This window comes from Prionailurus viverrinus, chromosome C1 (genome assembly GCF_022837055.1).
Source record: "Prionailurus viverrinus isolate Anna chromosome C1, UM_Priviv_1.0, whole genome shotgun sequence".
NCBI lineage: Eukaryota > Metazoa > Chordata > Mammalia > Carnivora > Felidae > Prionailurus > Prionailurus viverrinus.
In genome coordinates, this window is record NC_062568.1 from 65,264,631 (window position 1) to 65,287,071 (window position 22,441).

At 35.6% G+C, this 22,441-nt stretch overlaps 1 protein-coding gene across 3 annotated transcripts in view; it reads left to right on the plus strand.

The window, feature by feature from the left end:
- KCNH7 (potassium voltage-gated channel subfamily H member 7) overlaps positions 1 to 22,441 on the plus strand; it is a 481,489-nt gene that overhangs the window by 344,121 nt on the left and 114,927 nt on the right. For all 3 annotated transcript variants that reach the window (XM_047869110.1, XM_047869112.1, XM_047869113.1), the window contains 2 exons: positions 4,301 to 4,729; positions 17,771 to 17,985. In XM_047869110.1, the coding sequence (XP_047725066.1) occupies positions 4,301 to 4,729; positions 17,771 to 17,985 (644 nt within the window). The remainder of the gene's footprint in view (positions 1 to 4,300; positions 4,730 to 17,770; positions 17,986 to 22,441) is intronic.

Consider the following 22,441-nt stretch of genomic DNA (forward strand, 5'->3'; position numbering starts at 1 on the left):
TTTTGGTTGAGGAAAGGGAACTTTGTTATTCATTTTCAGAGGTCGTAAATAAAATTGTGTGTATGCATTTATCTACATTTATTTAGAGGAGAATTATGATTCTCATTAAATACACAGGTGGATATTTATGGCCCAAGAAACCACCAAATCTTGGGTAAAACTGAAATTAAATAAAATAAGTTGCTGTTTTATTCTGACTTTACCCTGATTTCCTGTTTGGCCTTGAGCCAAGTGTTTAACATCTTTGCGTATATCGATTGGAGTCATAATTCTAGGCTTTTTTAAAGAGAAAGATAATTGATTAACTGTGTACCTACTTGGGTGAGAAGTTAAAAGCTCTCAGTTAAATATGACACAAGATACACGAAGATGAAGCTTCCAAAATTACATTTAACAGCTTCGTAAAAGTGACATGTTCTGAGAAAGACCTTGTAGCAGTAATTCATTCATGCATGTTAGATACTTCTTAGATGAAAATGGTATATTTAAACGAAATCAGGTTTGTGTAGCAGTTTATTAAAACTTACAATTATTGGGAGAATGTGTAAAAAATGTGTAAAAGCTCCTAATCTGTCATTCTTATTTCAGATTTATAAAACATTTAATAGATGAAAGGCCACATAGTACCTATTTTAGTTGTCCAGTTAGAAAGCAGATATGGTAAAATATGGAGACTTAACTTATAAGGGTATTTTTCAGTGTTAAGAACCATGACAGGATTATACTCATCCATGCTTTATATTTCATGCCTAAAAGTGCTAGCACTGAGCAAAATTCTCAATGTGTATTCTTTCCGGATGAACTGCGGTTAGACAACTAAATCTGTAATGCAATATAACATGGTCATATTAACCTAGTGATGCAGAAAAGACCATCTGTACCACCTTGGATATGACTAAACTGTAGGAGCAAGCTAAATGCCTTGTGTGGCCATTAATTTAAGAAACATAGTGAATGGTTTTTAAAGGAGGAGGGTAATGTAACTGATGAAAAATGAATAAAAGTATGCATTGACCTTCAGTGCATTGTAATAAGCTTGCAGAATTGATTTGTAAACTGCTTTATAAGTCAATTCCATGGGCATTAAAAACTAATCAAGTGACTTTGATGCAGTTCACTGATTTTTAACTTGGCAATTTACTTGAGCATATAAGAGTTGTTGGTAAAATTATGTAGGAATGCTTGCAAAACAGTTACTCTGGTACACTGTTATTTAATCTTATTTGCATAGATTGATTACTCTCACCTACAATTTATTAATCCAGAACTTAAAGTGGACCATATTTGGATTTTGTCTGTGCATTGTGTCATGTTTTTTTGTTTTTTGTGGTTTTTTTTTACCAGAAAGATAAATTATATTACAGTTGTATTTAACACTATTAACTGCTAGCCCACAAATGAAAGCTTACAATAATAAAGTAGCCTACTTGGGGCACCTGGGTGGCTCAGTCGGTTAAGCATCCGACTTCGGCTCAGGTCATGATCTCATAGTTCTTGAGTTCAAGCCCTGTGTCGGGCTCTGTGCTGACAGCTCGGAGCCTGGAGCCTGCTTCGGATTCTGTGTCTTCCTCTCTCTCTGACCCTCCCCAACTAATGCTCTATCTCTCTCAACAACAAATAAACATTAAAAAAATAATAAAGTAGCCTACTTAATTCTAAAATTTTCTGTAATTAATTGTTTACATAAAATGAAGAATTTGAAAACACTTCTGTCGTATGTTCTAAAATCAGAATGGTAGCAATTAGTAACCTCTGAAAAAGGTAAAATTAAGAAGCAGAGTTGCAATCAGGTATAAAGGGCAAGGTATAGAGTTCATCATTTCCATGAGCTACTGAGTTCTACTCAATCAATCATTTTTGGTAAACATGGGTCAATACAATTCCAGAAAGCTAAGATTATCCAATTAAATTGGCCAGAGTAATTAAGTATCTTAGTTTTCCACATTCAGAATTGAAGCACATTGTCAGTTTAGGATCTGTTTATAGATGATAGAAATTCATTTACCATGCTCAGGCATTCTGTCAGAGGTAGGATTTGGTAAGCAAAATACACAGGGTTCCTGCCCTCATGAGGCCTACAGTCCACTGGAAAAGAGAAATGTTAATCAGAGAAGAAGGGCTAGAATTGGACAGATGGATCACGAGATTGGATTTGCTATGGAATTTTGAGGTGTCTTTTTAAGACTTCTAAGTGAAGATGTCAATGAGGCCAATCGATATGCAGGTTTGGAACTAAGAGAAAAGGTCTGGCCTGGAGATGTAGTTATGAATCATTTGATTAAATAAATATGGAATGGAAACTATGTGTATAGGTAAGACATTTACTGGAAGAGTAATTAAGAGTAATTATTTAAATAAAATACAGAAAAATCCATGAGTTTTGGAAGTGTTCTTCCATGTTTTAAAACCATCCTAGACTGAGGGAAAGTTCATAATAAATGTATTAAAAATAATGGTGCCCATGACACTTAAAGAATATAAGGTAGATAATATCGTAGCCCAAAGACTCCAAATGATTGACTAAAAGAGCAATTTGTAATTGTCAAGCCATCAGGCGATTTGAACATAGACCACTGCACTAGCAATGGAGATTAGAAACTCTGTGTTTTCTCATAGACAATACTTAGACAAGCTTTGAATTACACAATATTGTTTGGAGGCTATGTCTTATCTCTTCATTCTTTAGAAGTAAAAGTTTTACCTCATCAGTTTTTTAAAAGTTTATAAGGAATGCATGCATGCTTGATGTAACAAACAATAAAAATATATACAGAAGAATTCAATACATTACCTTCTGCTCCCAAACCCACTTAGCCAGTCAACATTACGGGTCTGATGTGTGTTCTTCCACATCTTTCTTTATTGCTATACAACTTCTACAGACAAATAAAGTCTTTTATTATTTTTAATGAAATGTCACAAACATTAAACTGAAACTCTTTTTCACTTAACACTTTTATTTTAATAAACTTCTAATTCTAATAAAAATATATGTATATATATACATATATATATATGTTTTTTAAAGAGCATTATAAGATTCCAAAGTATAAAAAGGTCATAATTTATTCAATCATTCTCCTTCTAATGGATATCCAGGCTGTGTCTTATTTCTGTGCCTTTGTACTATCCTATTATTGGGATTCCTGAGTCAAATGAAAAGTATGTTTTCATTTTAATAGATATTGCACAATGATTTTTGAAATAATTTGTAGCAATTTGCAATCCCACCAGCAAAGTGCCAGAATGCTCACCAGCATTTTTTGCCATCACTACATGTTATCTGTTTGTTTGTTTTTTCCAATTAACTGCTAAATTAAACAGTGGAAAATGACATGCTTTTGTTTTGATTTGCATTCTTACTCCCAGTGAGTTTATGCATTTTTTAGCTAATATTTTAATTTTAAAACTCACCTTTGAATGTTTATACTTGGTTGTCCTTCTAAGCCTCATCCACTGAGATAAGGATAACATTTCATGCCATATTCTCATATTTTGGAAAAACAAAAAAGTATATATCAGGAAGAGAAATTCTTATCTTTACATCTCTATCTGAAATGTAAAGCCTTTAAAGATTTTCCAATGGAATGAGGAATGTTTTCATAAACAGCTGACCCTGTTTTTCTAATCCACACATGAGTCACAGTATTGTCTTATACAAGCCTTCTAGATATGTCAGGCCAACTTCTTATCCCCACCTCATTCCCTCCTTCTTCCAGTACAATCACCCCCTGTCCTCCACTCCACACATATGCACTATAATATTTCCAGTACCCTCCCTTTTGCCTATGGTGTCCCATCCCTTCTTTTCCTTTCCAAACTGTATTCCACCCTTCAAATTCCCGTAAAATTCCCCCAAATCCCTTAAAAACGGATGTAGAGTGTTTTTAACAATATGTTATATGCAATAATGTGTAATAATATCTTTAATTTATTGAAACAAAAAAAGTCATGTCATCCAAGTAATGCTTTCATGTCAGTGGAGTGTATCTGTTTAACCATCAGAAACATGAAAACGTTCTTTTATTGTTTTCTTACTGCTTTTATGGTAATTAGTCTCAGAAATTTTCTACAATATCTCTCATTCCAACTGTGACTGACTTAATTCAGTATCGATTAATAAATCTTATTACATGGTATTTTTAAATATGAGTCAACGATGTTCATTTGTTTGTTTTTCTTAAGGGATATGTCTTGTACATATATAGTATATATATGTATATATGGATGTGTATATGGATTGTATCTATCTATATATTTGTCTTATAATGTGTTTCTTTTTTCCTGTCTCCACTTGTAGGGAAACTTTTTGGGTTCAAATTCCCTGGTCTGAGAGTTCTCACTTACAGAAAGCAGTCCTTACCACAAGAAGACCCGGATGTGGTAGTAATTGACTCATCTAAACACAGCGATGATTCAGTAGCCATGAAGCACTTCAAGTCTCCTACAAAAGAGAGCTGCAGCCCTTCTGAAGCAGATGATACAAAAGCCTTGATACAGCCCAGCAAATGTTCCCCTTTGGTGAATATATCGGGACCTCTTGACCATTCCTCTCCCAAAAGGCAATGGGACCGACTGTACCCTGACATGCTGCAGTCAAGTTCCCAGCTGACTCATTCCAGATCGAAGGAAAGCATTTGTAGTATACGGAGGGCTTCTTCGGTTCATGATATAGAAGGATTCAGTGTCCACCCCAAGAACATATTTAGAGACCGACATGCCAGTGAAGGTATGTTTTTTTTTTTAATACGGAAACATATATTAATGGGTAATGAAAGGTAATTTCCATAGTTTTAAATTTTGACATTAATGCCTATGCCTTGGGGGAAGAAATGTGAGTAAATTACAGCAATTACAAATTATGAATTTTATATCCGGAAGTGTTACTGATTTTCCTCTTTGAACCTTAGTGAATAATTTGGTTTCTTCTGGCTTCTTTTCTGTGTTTCTGAAATGGTATGATAACCATTATCTGCCAACTTTATGGAGTGTTAATTAATACTTAATATAAGATGTGCTTAGGTGATGACACTATCATCTCAAGCATAATTAATTTTGCTGCATTTAGTAAATAGTCAAGCTCTGAGCAGGAGTGATGTGCCTTCACAGGACTCTTTTATTAACCAAATCTTTCCAAAGAAAGAGGTGTGTAAAATGTGGTATAGCGACTAATCAGAAAGCTATAAACTGATTGGGTAGGGATGGGGTAGGAAGGAAGAAGGGGAAAGGTTTAGAGAGAAAAAGTAATCCCTGAAAATATTGGAAGACCAAACTTGAAAACCAAAGTCAGAACAAGTTAGAATTCGTTTCTTTTTCCCTGGCCTCTTTGTGTTCACATTCTTACATTAGCCGGTAGTGAAAGCAGCAATGCTCAAAAGACCATGACAGGGGCACGTGGGTGGCTCAGTCAGTTGAGCTTAGGACTTCGGCTCAGGTCATGATCTCACTGTTTGTGAGTTCGAGCCCCACATCGGGCTCACTGCTGTCAGCCTGTCAGCTTAGAGCCTGCTTCGGATCCTCTGCCCCCCTTTCTCTACCCCTCCCCCACTTGCACTTTCTCCCCCCAAAAAGATAAATAAATATTTTTTAAAAAGACAGCGACAAAGAAAATCATCATTAACATGATGATGGCCAACTTTTACTGAGTAGTTTCTATGTGTTGAGGCATTGAAAATGTTTGACACACATGAAGTGATTTAATTCTTACAACAACTCTGTGAGTTAGGAATTATTGCTAAGCCCCATTTTAAAGATGAGGTAACTGAGGCTTAGATATGCTAAATATATGACTCTTCCAAGGTTAAAGAGTTCCAGAGCCGGCTTGCATACCCAGGACCACCTTTCTCCAGAGCCCACAATCCACCACTCAGTGTTTTCCTGTGGTAGGACGGGTCTGCGGACTCAACGAGCTTTCCCCGAGGCTCCGAGATTCAGGGTACCTGTTGAATGGATGTATCAGTCCCACTTTTCTAAATCCCGCAGTTCAGGTTCCTGAGCGCCCCATTGTTCTGTGGTATCCATGTCTGTGCGTTCCCATCATCACTGCTGCTTTTGTGAGTTTTCTTCTTAAAACATGCATCTGATCACTGGACTCTTAATGTAGGGTACTAGGCACTTTGCCAGCTGGCCACAGTTCTTTTTCAAGCCTTCCTTCCAGCTTCTGCAGGACTCCTTCCCCTACTATGTGTAAACCTGCACAAAGGTAATTGCTTTTTCAAACATGCATCACACATTGTTTTGCTTCATTAGTTTGTTCTGCCAAGAATATCGGTTCTCTACTTTGTTCCTCCTCATCCTGCCACTCACAGTCCTCAGGGCCCATTTCCCCTTCCCAAACCAAAGGAACTCAATGATTTTACACCCTAATGTGCAAAGCAGCATTTGCACATTATGATAGCATTTATTACATTCTACCTTTATTCCACATTAGAAGTCTGTCATTTCTGCGGGATACACAAAGCCATAAGTATGCTTCTGTGAGCTCCCCCAACGCAGGAGCTGGGGCATAGTGTGCTTGGCAGCCTTAATATCCAACACAATCGCCTGTCTCATGGCAAGAACTCAATAAGTGTTGGTGCCACATTGAGAGGACCATGCTCCCGAACTATGTTTCAAAACCACGCACAACAGAAAATGATTATATTCCATAATACTTGAATCATGTGAGGATCTTTATTTAAAGGCCACAGTGAAGATGAGAAGGCAGAAGAGAATTCAGAAGGCAGAATTGCCAGGAAGAATTCAAAAAGAGATAAATCAGTATCACAAAAACAGAAGGATTTTCCACAGATGGGTTTGAGAAACTATATATGGTACAAAAGCCAGTAGCACATCCATTTTAACCTGTAGTCTAAAGAAGGTCAAAAGGAAAATAAAATCAAGGACAATTTCCAAACTGAATAGTCATCTAAGGTCCCCATACCATGGAGTGATTGCATGCTCAATATCTCCTGACTGAATGAAATTGCTGAAATTTGATCTTTGAGCAATGAATCATATAGCTGAAATGCAATAAATCCAATAGGGTGATTCAAATGACCAACATACATTTTGCTTAGTTCATCCCGTTAGTGTAAGCATCTTTAGAAATCATACTGGCTTTTCAGAAATTGGCCTTATTGCCTAGAACCTGAGTTACAGTATTAATACCATTCTTCCATATTAGATGGCACATGACCAGTGCGTGGCATAGATGTCACCTGTGATTTGACAGTGGTGCTGAGGAGGTTAGATCAGATTTCATGATTTCACCTTATTTGCTTCCATTTTATGTAGTCTTCATTTCGTACATAGTTGCTGATACGATTATAGGAAATGATGATTTCACATTTCTGGATTTCTCAATTCAGGTTCTATACATGGACACTCAGTAGTGAGGACATCCTGGATTTTCTTCCCACACCAAAGCTATGTTATTTTCCAGAAAAGTACCACTTGCTTACAGATGCTACAGTTGTCTGGTTATCGGTGAATAAATTCAGAGGGTATTTTATACTTCAGCTTTAGAACAGTTTTTTTAGCCACAAAATCACTGATTAGCCTAGAAGAAACCACACTTCCTATGGCTACATAATTTGATATATTTCAGAAACTGAGCTGCTGACAAAAGAAGATGGAAAACTTTAAAAGTTTTTATTTTTTCTCTGGGTATAGTTGATGCACAATGCTACATGATGATGAAAATTCTTTTAAACTGATTTTAATTTTATGAATTCATGTGACTGGTTAACAGGTTAAGTCCCACATGCACCAGATTCTGAATTCAGATTATTGCTTCTTCATTCAAGAAGAGAAATTTCCTTCTTTATAGGCTATCTTTATAGAACTTTAAATAATTTGCAAATATAATAGTGCATAATGTTTTACATTATCCTTTTATTTAATCTATATTACCAAGTACCTTAGAATTCTACTTCTCAAACCATTTATGGTGAAGGACCAGGATTTTTTCTAATCCATCACAGACCAATACATTGGTATATATAAGAAAAATGCACTATTAGAAAAATGAAATTTTCAAAAAAAATACATAGAAAATATAAGCCCTGTTTTATTATTAGATTGACCCGACATAGAATTACTCTGACAAGTTGCTAGAAGATTCTAGATGCTTACTCTAATTTCTGCAGTTATATTGTCACGGACAAATAACAAGGTCTCAGCTAGCACCAATGCACAGACTGCGTGCTCTGTCTTAGAATGTCAAAGCAGCATTAACCATATAATATAACTTCTAGTCAGTTTTTTGGGAATTTGCAAATCTTTATAATTTCGAGGTTTGTTATAATTTTTAACTACTTATAAGTAGTTGTTACTTTACTAATGATTTGGGGGCCCCGCTTCTGATGGAGATAGTTAATTCTATGTAATCAAGGTCTCTTCACTATCCATATTTGCTTTTTTATGGTCCCTCAAAAAAGGCAGAGTTGTCTTGTAAGGTCACAGTTTTGCATATCTCTATGTGAGCCAGTGTCTACACTAGCAGTTCAATATACCACATTATTGAAATTGCTTCACTTGTAGACTTTGGAACAATTATGATATATCCCAAGATTTTAAATATGCACAGCATTACTGTACATGTCAACAAATGTTGAACAGATTTTTCAAATCTTGGATATATTTGTATGGTTTTGACATGACTTCATTTCTTTTAAGCTTGTTTGTTTCAAAACTAGTAATGCAGATTTTGTTACTAGCAAATATGCATCGAAGGGTCAGGTTGCTAATCTCAAAATAAATCTGAAAACACTTTGTTCTGAGATTTGAAAACAGCCCATCTTAATATAAATGAATTTCTTAAATATTTTAGGTATTATACTGAGTGCATTGTGACAACATAGACTTAAAAATCTCACATTACTTTTAAAAGTCAAATCTTTCACTGATTTCTTACAATTATTTTTGCCTAAGAATGATTCTTTGAGCACTATTTGGTGTTTTCAAAATATGCATCGAAGAACATTTGTGGGAGTGGCAGTTAATAGAATTCTGATTAGTGACACAAGTTGGTTTATTAAGGTAAGCTGTTGTCTTAATTTTCTAGGTTAAACCATATGAAAAAAACAATTACTTAACATACCAAATGTTGTGCAGTCTTTCTTGTAAATGACGGTTGAAGGGACACTAAAATTGGTTTCTGACAAGACTGAAAGTTTTTATCACCACTGCAGACAGCTGGAGATGCCTTCTCCAAAGTGTCGTAAATTATAAAAGATACCCATCTTGGAATCCAGTTAAAATAAATGAGATAAATGATTCACATACTTGAACGTGCATGCTTATGATGGCAGATATTATTTTTGGTATATGCATTTTACTTGGTTGAATAATACAAAATGCTAATTTCAAAGATACAATTTTCAATCATCACATCCTGTTTAGTGTGATTGTAATTCAGTGTATATAACATAATTTTAGTCTTCTTTTTATATTTCTTTCTTTTTTTTACCCTTATGTGCTCAAAACAGACAATGGTCGCAATGTCAAAGGTAATGTACGAACTCAAATTTCATCACCTGATGCTCAAAGAGCCCCTTTACTTGGCATGTTCACTTGCCTGCTGTATGCCCTGTTCAATGCAACATCATGCTGCCCTTAGCTGGTCCAGGTGCCTGGTGGAGATATCGTGGCTTGATTTTGTTGGAGACATTGTTACTTTCTCAACTGTGGCACCAAAATGATTCTGAACTCCTTTTTCTTGCAAGTATAAGCCTAGGTTGACAACGAACGCTTCTAAATATTTAAACCATTTGGAAAGAAACAAATATTAAGCTAAATACATTCCGGTATGAAAGAGGCACATCAGCCTGTTTCAGCCCCAAAAAGGTTTTGAGTGCAAGATTAAATAAAGTAATCAAAGTGCTACATGACAGTATCTCTTCACTTGTTCCTCTTTTGTTTCCTTAAAACTAGTTTCACGTTCCTGGATGGCAGGGGGTATGGTTTTAAGCTTACTGTAGTAGTAAACTGTACATGCATGATGGTCATTTTATATTTTTCTATATTACATTTCAGTCATTTTTAATTGTGTCCTATATTAGTCTGAAATCACTGGCATGACCTATAGGTACTGTAGGTTAATGTTTAAGTGGGCAGTACCTCTGGAAAAGTCTGGATTTGACTACAAATTTGAAATTCACCTCTGTTTTTTCTACTATATCATAGTAGGTACGAGGAATCACAAAATATAGTAATCATATTATTCTCATCAAATTGAAAACATTTGGACTTAGCCTTTTAACATAGGCCATGCATGCCGCTGTGAGTGTGCATATGGTGACAATGACTCATTTGATGCATGTATGTTGCATGGACACGTCTCCACCGGTAACCATCATTATTTAAAATTCACTGTTTTGGCCTCTTCTGTATGTCACTGCTACTCTGATCACTATGAAGTTCTGTATATTGATTTCTCAATTGCTTCCCTAATTAAGTCAGAGCTGGTGATGCTTATGAATTAATAGCACTAGACACTAAAGCTGTTTTCTGGTCATCAATCCAGGGTGATTTGAAAATAAGGGAAATTGTGGCAGCTTCTCCCATCCCAATTTTATTTTGTGAGCACTTCAAAAAGGGTCTATGCAGGTGACCTCCAATACCGGGATGGTATTTCATCCACATGATTATTCTATCCTCGGCCTGTCTACTGTGGTTTCTAAAAGAACAAATTAGTGTCAGTTGTGATGGTGATTTGAGTATAATTCAGGATATAATGTCAAGAAACAGAATACAGACACCCCTTGCTAACTTGCTTGTATGAAATATGATTGGCTTTAGCATTTAATAATTAGCAATTAATTATTAGACACTAATTTTGCAATGATCTTTTAAATGCAGTGAAAAATGAATCTGATTTGTCTCAATAAATAAAAATTGAGCTTGCTTATCTTAAAACTAGTAGTTCACACAGCTGTCATTCAAACCACATTTTTTTTATTTTTCTCTCATAAATCCATTTAATCTCCAACCCTTTTTCCTTGACCCTCAATTTTTTAATAGCAGTAGTCTTTAAATAAAAATGAATCATCAAAGTCAGAATTTGGGATTAGGAAACTCTAAACCATTGTAGGAAGTTTTCCCATATTAGTATTTATGAAGTCAAACTCCCAAATTAGATTTAAAAATGCGCAAATTTAATTTAAAAATTAATGTAAATGTACCCTCCAAAGTCTTCATTATTTGTTCAGACTCTGGTTTTGAAACTATCAAAAAAGGGGCGCCTGGGTGGCGCAGTCGGTTAAGCGTCCGGCTTCAGCCAGGTCACGATCTCGCGGTCCAGGAGTTCCAGCCCCGCGTCGGGCTCTGGGCTGATGATGGCTCAGAGCCTGGAGCCTGTTTCCGATTCTGTGTCTCCCTCTCTCTCTGCCCCTCCCCCGTTCATGCTCTGTCTCTCTCTGTCCCAAAAATAAAAAAATAAAATAAAAACGTTGAAACTATCAAAAAATACCTAAGTATCTGGCTCTTTAAGATTTTCGCTGAAAAATTAACATGCTAAGTAGATATAGAATAATACATTAAGTGCGCTTTTAAAATTTTTTGGTTTTGTTTCTAAACCACACTTAAATAAAAATTAAAAAATAAAAGACAAATTTCTATACTTCTTTGTGTACAAATGCATAATTACAGTTCTTAAATATCAAAGTCACCCAAAAATAATTTCTTGACCGAATAAAATAAATCATTTCGGCAGGCATTTGGAAGGACCTCAAGAGCATCTGGTTTATTCCCCTCAGGCGATGTGGTTGGCAAAATTTCTGACACAAATGGTAGAGGAATCTTTATCTTGGGGGGATCCCATTCTCTAACTTTCTTGGGAAATCTATTTTACTGCCTGTTACGCCAAGAGCTAACCTAAATCCTTCTTGCTGAAATGCAATTTTCTTCCCCCCTTTATCTATCCTGAGTGGCCAGAGATTCCAGCTGGTTACGTCTAATCTTGATATAATATCATACTATAAGAACAGCAATTGGTACTCAGTCTTTTCTTCTAAAACAGAATCATTTCCATTTAACCTTCTTACTTAGGATTAAATTTGTTTCCCTTCAATACATTTCCTCGAAATTTATGAATCTTTGAAATAAGACTTCAGAGATCTAAGTGTAACCCATTATCAAGGATTGGAAAAGTTAATTCAAATAAATTGCATTTGCTGCTTCTATGTGTGCATGTACGTTAAATGCTGTTAACAATCTCTTTAATGTTGTGAGAGGTGAACCTAATCCTGTCTCAATCACTCATCAACTGATCTTCACCTCAAATTTAGTGGTGGTTTCTCTGCCTATACTGCTCTCCAAGTCATCCATAAAAATTAACCCACCCCTACCCCACTTAGTAAATAGGTCCTTAATATAGCTTTACCCCTTTATTGCTTCCAGCTGCTTATTATTCCAAGGAACTCTGCATCCCACTGACAATAGTGTGTTCAGTTTCCATCTTGTGTGTGAATCTGGCATATGAGTCAGAAACAAAACTATCTGCAAGACTGATCACAGCTTTCACCTCCCCAAGCCACAAAACCTATCACTCACAAAGGAAATCAACTGATCTGATACAGCTTGTTTCTTATAAGCTACACTGGCCAAGTTTTTGTGATCTTATAAGAATTTGCATACTGATTTTCAATGGTGATAGTTTTCTTCTGAAAATTATATATTACACACCCAAAGAAGTAATGTGATTATGGACTACAAATAATATGATTACTTCCTATCTATCTAAGTTTTAAACTGGCTGCCAGTGTTCTTTTACAAAATCCAATTACTAAACACTGCATTTGCTTTTTTTCTAACGTTAAGTCACTTCAGCAATTTACATTTTATTAAACTTTAGCCAAATAAACTCAGTGCCCTAAGAAATATTGTGTAAAGACCTGATGATGTGATAACCTTAAGTTTTTTTTCTCTCCTTTTCTTGTGTCCCATTTTATCCTCAAGAGCAATGATCTTTAAAAAAGAAAACAGCATTTTTTAAAAATTATCAGATGTCTTTGGCTATATTTCCAGCACTTCTAAAAGAGAATATATTCTCTTTTAGCATCTTGTAACTCATGATAAATTCAAATAACCTTATCATAAAAATTTTAAACATCTTTAATCTAAAATTCTTCCCAGTTGTTGCTTTAGCCTCTGGCTTGATCTCTAAATTCAGGATATTTCTTTGTAGCTGGAACATGGCCTACTTTATATTTAATCAGACAGTTGTAATATATTAGAGCTTTATCCAGATGTTGGTTTAGTCTACTTGGTCACCTGTTTTTCGTCTCCTTCTAGAATACAGAAACGTTTAAATGAGTGGTCATCCATTTTGCAAATGTTTCTCTAAAGAACATCAATTCCTCCTTACACACCTTTGAGTTTTACATTCCTTTCTATTGAAGCTATTATTTCCCCTTATTTCTGCCCATTTATTTTATTTAAATTCATTTACTTTGTTTTTCAGGTTATCCTCCTTTCTTTCATTAGAATCCTAAATCCCATCTGTTCATGATCACTCTCAGGGAGGCTGCCTTTCACCTTTAAATCCTCAACCAAGGCCTCTCTGAATATAGACCTAGGAGGTAGGAAACCCTGTGTTCTGATTTCTAGTCCTTGATGCTTATTCCCTTTTGGCCTCATATTCCATCTGCTTAGGTTGATGATTAGTGAAAACGAGAATACTGTGAATACTTACCATAATTAAAATCTTGGGAAATTTTTTCACTAGAATTTAGATAGGTTTTAGAGGAACCTAAGCTAATGCACATTGGCTTGCAGACTCAGACTTCTGCAAATAAATATCTGCTTCAAAATCAGCGGAAAAAGCATAATGATCTTTGTTTATGGGATGAAATAGATTGTAAATGTCTTATCTAAGTAGCATGCATGAAGTATTTTAAGTAACATTTTAGGTTCTGCTGAATTCTTTAAATATATAGATTTAAAAGAAATCCTAGATTAAATCTCTATTATTTAGAAGTTACAAAAAAAAAAAAGCAGAATAGAATAACAGTTTGAAGGGTTATCCACCAGTAAATACGAGAAGCTAAAATATGGACTCAATGAAGTTATAATATTCTGAGAGCAAATCTGCATATGACATATATTGACCAGTGGTTTCTCAGCCCTGTCAGACCCAATGTCCCCTTGTTTTGCAACAATATTTTTTATACTCATTTTACTATTCTGTAACAACATTTAGAAATAAGTTAACCTATTTCTAAAAGATCAACATGATTCTTTAACTGTAATGTAAAGGAGGAATACAAGGAAAGCAGTTTATAATAAAATGATACATTTCTCAATGTATTAATGCTCAAATATAACTAACTACACTAGAAGACATAATGCAATGAGCAGACATTTTTAGAAAATGGCTTTAAGAGCATTAAAGACATGAGAAAATCATCCAGATAAGTACTAGAGAAAATGATAGAGCAGGAATATGAGTGGATAACAAAATAAAAAGCAGCATTGGAATAAACAATAACAGACCAGAATTATTTATATATGAATTTTAGAAACAGGAAATAACCAAAATTGAATTATGAAAAATATCCCAAGATAAAGTGGGGAGAAAATGAAAAAGGATGATGTTCTCACCAGTAAGCTGGCCCTTAACAACTCAGTGTAATGTCAACATGATTTCATATGTGATAACATCAATATTAATGAATTGCACTGTTTAAGAAAGAAATCCCACCAAATGTCAGAACATATATTCTTTATCCAATATTGTAAAAAGGCCTTGCAGACCATATGCTTTCCTAAACAATGGGACTAAAAAATGGATTGGAACAAGAAATGGCAATCGAGACATTATGATGAAGTTGTGGCAGATCTCTAAAGAGTTACTAACGTGAGATTGGAAACCAACAGGCAATCTCAAGACAAATCAGTTAGTGTTTAGTTCTTACTACATAGTTTCTTTTCATTACATCATGTATCATTTTACATACATAGAGAACAATCATATGAAATATTTTTGAAAGAAATTTTATTAATGATCTTCAGTGTGATTCCTGTAATTCTCTGCAAATTTAATATCCAGTTCCAACACTGTCAAAAAAAATACTCAAATCTCTTTGTTTACATATTTGTTCGTGACCTGCAAACACAGACTATAACCTTATAGGGTGAAGTCTGAAATTTTGTATTGGCAATTCAAATGCCACAAGTAGAGTAACTCCAAGTGATACAATTTTTCAAAATGGTGAACAACTTTTGATAAAGTTCTGAACCAAACAATGTAAAACTCTTTCTTTTACATGGTAGTTGTAGCTCTACAAAGTTCAACACATATTAAAATCATGTTAAAAGTACATTGTACTCTTTATATGTGAAACAGGTTCAAGGCTCAGATCGTTGTAAACAGGCTTTCACCTACAGGAATGCCCACTGGACATATGGGACAATTTTTCAATTGAGCCACCTCTCATCATTGTGACAGACAAAAATGTCCCCAACAAATGCCCCTAGGATGAAGTACTGTCATGGTTGAGACCTCGTGCTTATTGGTGTAGCCAGTTCAGTGGAGTTTATTGAAACTGGTTACAAGGACAATCAAAGCATATTTAACAGTGTTTGTCTCCTCTAATGTGATAGATCATCCATGTTTTTGCCTGATTTTTTTTAAACAACTCCGTAGAGAGTCAGCTGTAGACATTCACCACATAGAAGGATGACAGAAATAGAGTTGAAAGATAGACATTAAGGGTTTAAAACACAACTTAACTATATATCAGAGCTCAACTTTCTCTAATCTCTTCTCTGTACCCCTGTGTGCAATAAAAGTACCCAATGAGTGAAAATATGACAATAGAGTTGAGAAAAAGACATTATCTAAAGTGTTGGAAGTCCTGGAATATTTCGCAAATTACAAATTTTAAGATATAGGCCTGGAATATAGCCATAATATTATACAATGATACAAAAAAGAGAACACCATCTAGGATATGTTGCAATACTAAATCAATGGTTTGTGATGAAGACTTATAGAGAGATCTAGAGAATGGGGTTTCTATCAGACACCTGTCTGAAGGCAAGATTAATTTGGTGCCACTTTTGGCTCCTATTTCTCTCCTTATCTTATAAATAGAAAAGAGAGTGAGCGTCTATATGCAAATGTGAGCATACTGGGCAATAAATGCCCAAATTGCTCAATGACATTTTTCACCTAGATGGATTTGATCATCATCATGGATAAAACTCAGGGAGTGAATAAAATTGCACCTCAAGAAGCACAGTGTCTGCAGTATGGATGAAAATGATCTTAAAACAATTTCAAATTTTTAAATAACCAAAAATAAAATTTTATAAAGGAATATATGTGAATTCTCTCCAAATTAACTATCAGCCAGGTGATGGCAATTATTTTTACTAGCATTATAGTTTAGCTGAGTTGATTTGTTATTGTGGTTCAAAATACACCACCTATAAATTTAATTTTCAAGTGTTCAGCCCTGCATAAAGTACTTTTTGATCCCTAAAATGTATTTGTTTCATTCTGAACAGGAGAAAAAGTAGCATAAGGCAAAATGTGCTGACTAACAAGCTCAGTCATGCAGTCTGTGTGTTTGAAGCACTCTCTGAGGGAGCAAAATAATGGCTGAGTAACAGTCATGGGCTCAGGCTTTCTGTAAAATTCTTCCTGATGCCAATTTTTAGGAGCATTACCCTAAAAGTTGCATTACCCACTATACAAGAAACTCTGGAGCATTTCCTGACTCTTCAAAAGCAACACACAGTAAGTTCACCTCAAGGTGTACCTAGTCAGTGTATTTATCCTCAACAAGGGAACCAGGAGCCCTGGAACCTTGCTAAATTGTCTTCGTGGGAAAGAAATGTGGGAATTGACCAGGGTCGGAAAATGGATACTAACTTCCAGCTGCAAGATGAATCAGTTCTGGGGATCTAACATATAGCATGTTTGAAAATAAATGAATGGATAAATAAATAAATAAATAAATAACCAGGTACCACTAACCCCAGCCATTACCTAGCTGTGGTCACTTCAATGTTAAGTTATGTTTACCAAAGTATTCTTCTGGTATGGTTTTTTTATGGAGGCTTTTCTTTCTCTCTCTCTCAAAAAAAAAAAAAAAAAGTTTTAAATGTAAATGAAAGGGGAAAAGAAGGAAAGATTTTAAAAATTTCACACAGGATCCTGGAGTTTTCAATAGAATACACGCACGCACACACAGACATTTGCCCTTCTCCCTCTTATCTGAAATTCCTGGAAGCTCTGTAAAACACCTCACGTAGGTAGTAGAAGCACATGACAGCTGGTTCGTCACTTGTCATTTGTCATTGGCCCAGAGAAGAAAGTAATACACATTGGAGCTGGGGACACAGCCTGTTCAGAAATTTCCTGGCCAACATGATTTTATCCACAGGCAAGTCTCTTCCTTGAATAATTCCTGGATTATAAAAAGACATTCTTGAAAAACCAGTTTGGCCAATAATAGGGAGTGGAGGTTTTTGGTTTTTGTGTTTTGTTTTATATTCCTTTTATTCCAGCCCTTAATGAAAGAAGTTAAGTAACAGCCAAAGATGTCATCTGCCCCCTGGGTACACGCCTTGGACCCCATCTTACCCTCGATACCCATGTGCTGCTCCATGTGTCAGACCGTGATCCTAAACCTGTGGTCAGGTACCAGCTGGCTGCATTTAGTCCCTCCCGAAGCAGGGTCACACTGGCTGTGGATCATTAGCGGGTCATTCAGGACCATCTCTTTCTTCTTCTGTTTCTCCTGATCCTGCTTTTACAAATGTTTTCCAATTTTTTTAGGGCCTTTTAATCATATCAAGTCAAGCCTCCTGGGATCCACGTCAGATTCAAATCTCAACAAATACAGCACCATTAACAAGATTCCACAGCTCACTCTGAATTTTTCAGATGTCAAAACTGAAAAAAAGAATGCATCCCCTCCTTCTTCAGATAAAACCATTATTGCACCCAAGGTTAAAGATCGAACACACAACGTGACAGAGAAAGTCACCCAGGTGGGATATGATTTTATTCTCAATATTGACCATGTTTAAGGTTCTTCTCTGCACCATAAAGCACATTATTTTTCCCGTAAACGACTATCAAAAAAGGTAAGCTATTTATTGCACCCTAATATATCTTGAAATGTTGGGTAACCCTCTAATGTGACAGATTTAAAATAAAACTATAGACTGTGATTGTATCTCTTACAAGACTAAGCAAAAATGGGCTAGCTTGATACTGTTGTTCTCTCTGTCGCAGAGGTGGTTAACCTGCTATTTATCATGTTTGGACATTTATTGTTTTGCTGCCAACTCTTGCATTATTAAAGCACAGTTTCTTCATATAATGGATGTGACTGTTGAAACTTTAGGTGACTAACTGGGATTTAGTCTTAACTGTGACCTCCTTTTGTTCACTTCCTCTACTAAGTAGACTCAGTTGTAAGTCAATTGACTTGAGGAAAAGAGCCGAAATGATTAAAAGTCAGAGTAAATAATACATTTCCACAGGAACAATATTTTATTGTTTTCAAATAAATATTGCAATTTAAACTAGGGTAAAAATGTAATGTCTAGCAGAAGTCCTGCTTTAAAGAATAGATAAAAATAATTTGTACCTATTATATCAAAATACCAACCTAAGCAACATCTGGCTTTTGCTTACAATGCACTTACATTGTTGGGAATTCGTGACTCTAAAATTTGTGTCCAGTAAACAGTTCTTTTACAAACACTTTAGTTGGTATATTTGCTTAGCACATCTTTTCAAAAACTGTCACAAATATATAGGTAAACTTGGCCCCAATCTCTGTCCAAAGCCTTAAAGATTTTGAATTGATCAAGTTTTTTCTGTAGTGATGATCACTGCCAGCAATACTGTAGTCAGTAAATAATCCTTTATGTGTTAGCTGAAATAGCGATGTAACGACCAGGAGTCAGTTCAAAATAGTCCTGAGTGGTCTGTGTTTGGGATGAGACATTCTACATGCCATATGCTACTATATATTTTATGTTTATGTTGTAATATGTAATTTATAATGATTATTTATAATAATTCCATAACATAGAAATTAAGAGATTTCAAAAACTGTACAAAAGTCCCTGGGTGTTTAGAAACAGATATTTTCCTGGCCCAGGGAGAGGCTAGGCTGGGCACGAGCTTGGGACAGGGGCAACTTTCCCCTCTAGATGGTTCTCCATGACCTTTTCACAAAAATGCCTTGAGTCAAAGTAAAATGCAACAGCTAACCTCAAAAGCTTGGCATTCTTTTCAGGTCTCATGCTTTCTCTTTAAATTCTTCTCTTATATTTACCTTCATCTTTCATAATATCACAGTATTTGTTTTAACATTTAAAAAATGTCTTCATTCCTTATCACGGAGGCAATCCCAAGCCCACAGAAACACCCCATTTCTTTCCTATAGTTTCTCATATTCCACACAAATAGTATAGTACCCTTACCACAGACTCCAGAGGGCCCCAAATGAAAAACAGTGCATCTTAAGGATGCTAGAAGATTTGAATTAGATCCTGTTTTATAAACGATCACTCTTTAAAATAAATGTGAAAAATACAGCAATAGGAAGGACATTCTGAAGACAGAACATTTAAGCAGATCTGGTTCTGGCCAAAATGATGAGGAACTGAAAAAAGGCTGGGACAAAAACTAAAAAAAAAGAGGTGGTAGGAATGCTCCCTCTTCTTTTTAGTGTCATCTATAGCTCCCAGTAACAAACCCGCCAACAACCCACATGTCAAACCAAACAAGGTAGAGATTGCATATTGATAAATTCCTCCTGCAGACGTAGCCTCTGGAGATTGTTTAAACACTTGACAGCAGGACTCTTCTCATTTAATGTCTGTGAAGCTTCCTCATCATAGCTATCTCTGGAATTTCCATGTTCCCACATATAACAACGGTCCTCTAGTCACTAAAAAAAACTAGGCCATAATTTTACTATTCCCTTTGTTAGGCCTGTGTGGAAATGTTCCTTACTGAGATAGTCTCAGTGCGTTTCTGTAGGCAGCCAGCAGTATTTTCTTTATCTAATGTCCTTATTTGTTTTATTCCATTTATAGATTTGGATGGTAATCCTTCCTTCAAAGATATCAGGGTTTTGTTCATAGATAATTCAACAGTGAGTTTTAAATATTCCTCTGAGCACAAACAATAAAGCAGACACAAGGAAAAAAAAAGGCACAAAATCAAAGGAACAATTAATTTCTGCTCATGTTATGCTCTGTCAATATTTGGATCGTATCTCTATTATGCAATGGTTAGTTGCTAATTAGCCTAATGGTTATTTCTTCCCCAGCTAGACTGCGCTTCTTCAGAGTAGAGACCATGCTGTTAGTCATTCATTCGTTCATTCATGCATGTATGCATTCATGTGTTTGTTTATTCACTCAACAAGCATTTATTAAGAGCTAGTAAGTTCTGGGAATTCATGTGAAAAAGCAAATACTGTGCCTTAGATGTGTGAGAGAAACAGACAAGTACAATACCTAGGCATTAGGATGCAGTGTAAAGGATTACACTATAGGTAAACAACAGAGTGCAAAACGTACTGAAAGAGGAAACAGTACCTATATTGGAAGTTTGGGATAGTGGTTGGGGAATATAAACTCTTAGAGAAATTTTGAAGCTTGAGAAGTTTCAAGGCGAGGAATTAGAATCTGGAATAGGACATACTTGTGGAACTGTGAGTACCAGCGAAGGAATGAAACATGAGGTATTTGTATTTTTAGTGCCTAGCGTGATATATACAACATATAAGAAGACTCTTAAAAGATTTGGAAATGAACCACTGAAGGCATTGGAGAGAATTAAGCAAGAGTACGTCTTTTGGTCAATAATCCCCAAAACAAATGCTTGCCTTCCAAATTCTCCCTTCAGGCAATATTCTAAATCTGACTCTTGTTTCTGGTCCAGAGACCCCTTTCATTGGCTGGTGTCATAAGGCATATTTCTAGAATGCATCATCTCTTTATTTGATATTCTATATGACCTTCTCTGCTAATTGGAGAAAATAGAAATTAACTCAGAAGATGTGGATTTTTTTAACCGCAGTCTAGCTGGTACAGGCTGATGTGTAGTCGGGTCCATCCTCAGGAGACAGGGCCTTACTTGGCTAATTCTTATCAAATAGCAGTGGAGTAGTGGAGAGAGAACAATGGATTGGGATAAAAGTTGGGTGAGTGAAGAATAAAGATCTGCTTTTACCATGTAATTGTGGTTCTCATTTGAGGATAAAATTCTTTGCTGTATCTGCCCCCTTTTAAATACAAGGAAACCAAACTTCTGTACTCTTGGATGATTTCATTATTCCTGAGGCTAGTTCTACTTCTACTTCGAATGTTATGCTAATTTTAGGATAAAATATGTTATATGTTGTCATGTTCAGCTTTTACAAATTTGGTAGTAGATCACTCTCCCTGGATATGCATAAGAATATCAAGAAGATTTAAGAAAAAGGCCCTATGGGTTCCAAATCTTTTTTGGTCACACGAGACTTTATCAGTCAGTCAGTGCCATAACAGAATATAAAAGAAGCCTACTGGAACCACCTTAGGCAGAATATGAAAGGAGGAGGGGGAATTTATTGGGTCACATAACCAAAAAGTGCAAGGACAGACCTGCTTTGGGCCGTGGCTGCTGCATTCATTGTTTAAAGAGTTGATGACATTCTTTCCCTCTCAGCCATGCTTTCTTCTATATTGACCTTTCTCCACATCTGATAGAAGCAAGAACCTCAGACTCTCTTGACTCACATAATATTCACAGTTGGTAATCTGATGAGAAGGGCCTTCTCTCCTCTGATGTCCATTATATTCCTGAGAAAGTGGAATTTTATTGGCCACTATGGGTCCTGTGCTCATCCTTGTAGAAGTATAGCCCCTTGACCAATGACCACATCAAAAAAATGCAGTGGGGGAGGGGAGGCTCTAAAGAAGAAAAACAAAATAAGTGGCCCATTGCAAAGACAAAGATGGGATTCAGGTTAAACATCAGTGTCTCTCTCTTTCACACACACACACATACACACACACACACACACACACACAAACACACACACACTAAATATGCATTATGTGCCAGATAGGCACTAGAGACACAGAAGTAGAAAACTAGCACTAATAGTACTAAGGGTTATAAACTACTCAGAAAAACACTATATAACAATATATAATGATAGCATTTTTCAAAGTGCTAATGTAATAAATGCTACAAGAATATATTATGAATTAAAAGTAGTTTACATTTCCTTTTGACTCAATACTAGCCAAATTATGACCAAATAATTCTACAACTTATTGCATTATTACTTAGGAGGCATGTCTGATGAATTTAGTAGACATTCATATTGTGATAACCAGAAAAATAAGACATATGAAAGGCCCTAAATGAACCAGGAGACTTTAATTTGGGGAAAAGATGACAGGGAAAAGAATTGCTGCTGGTCCACAA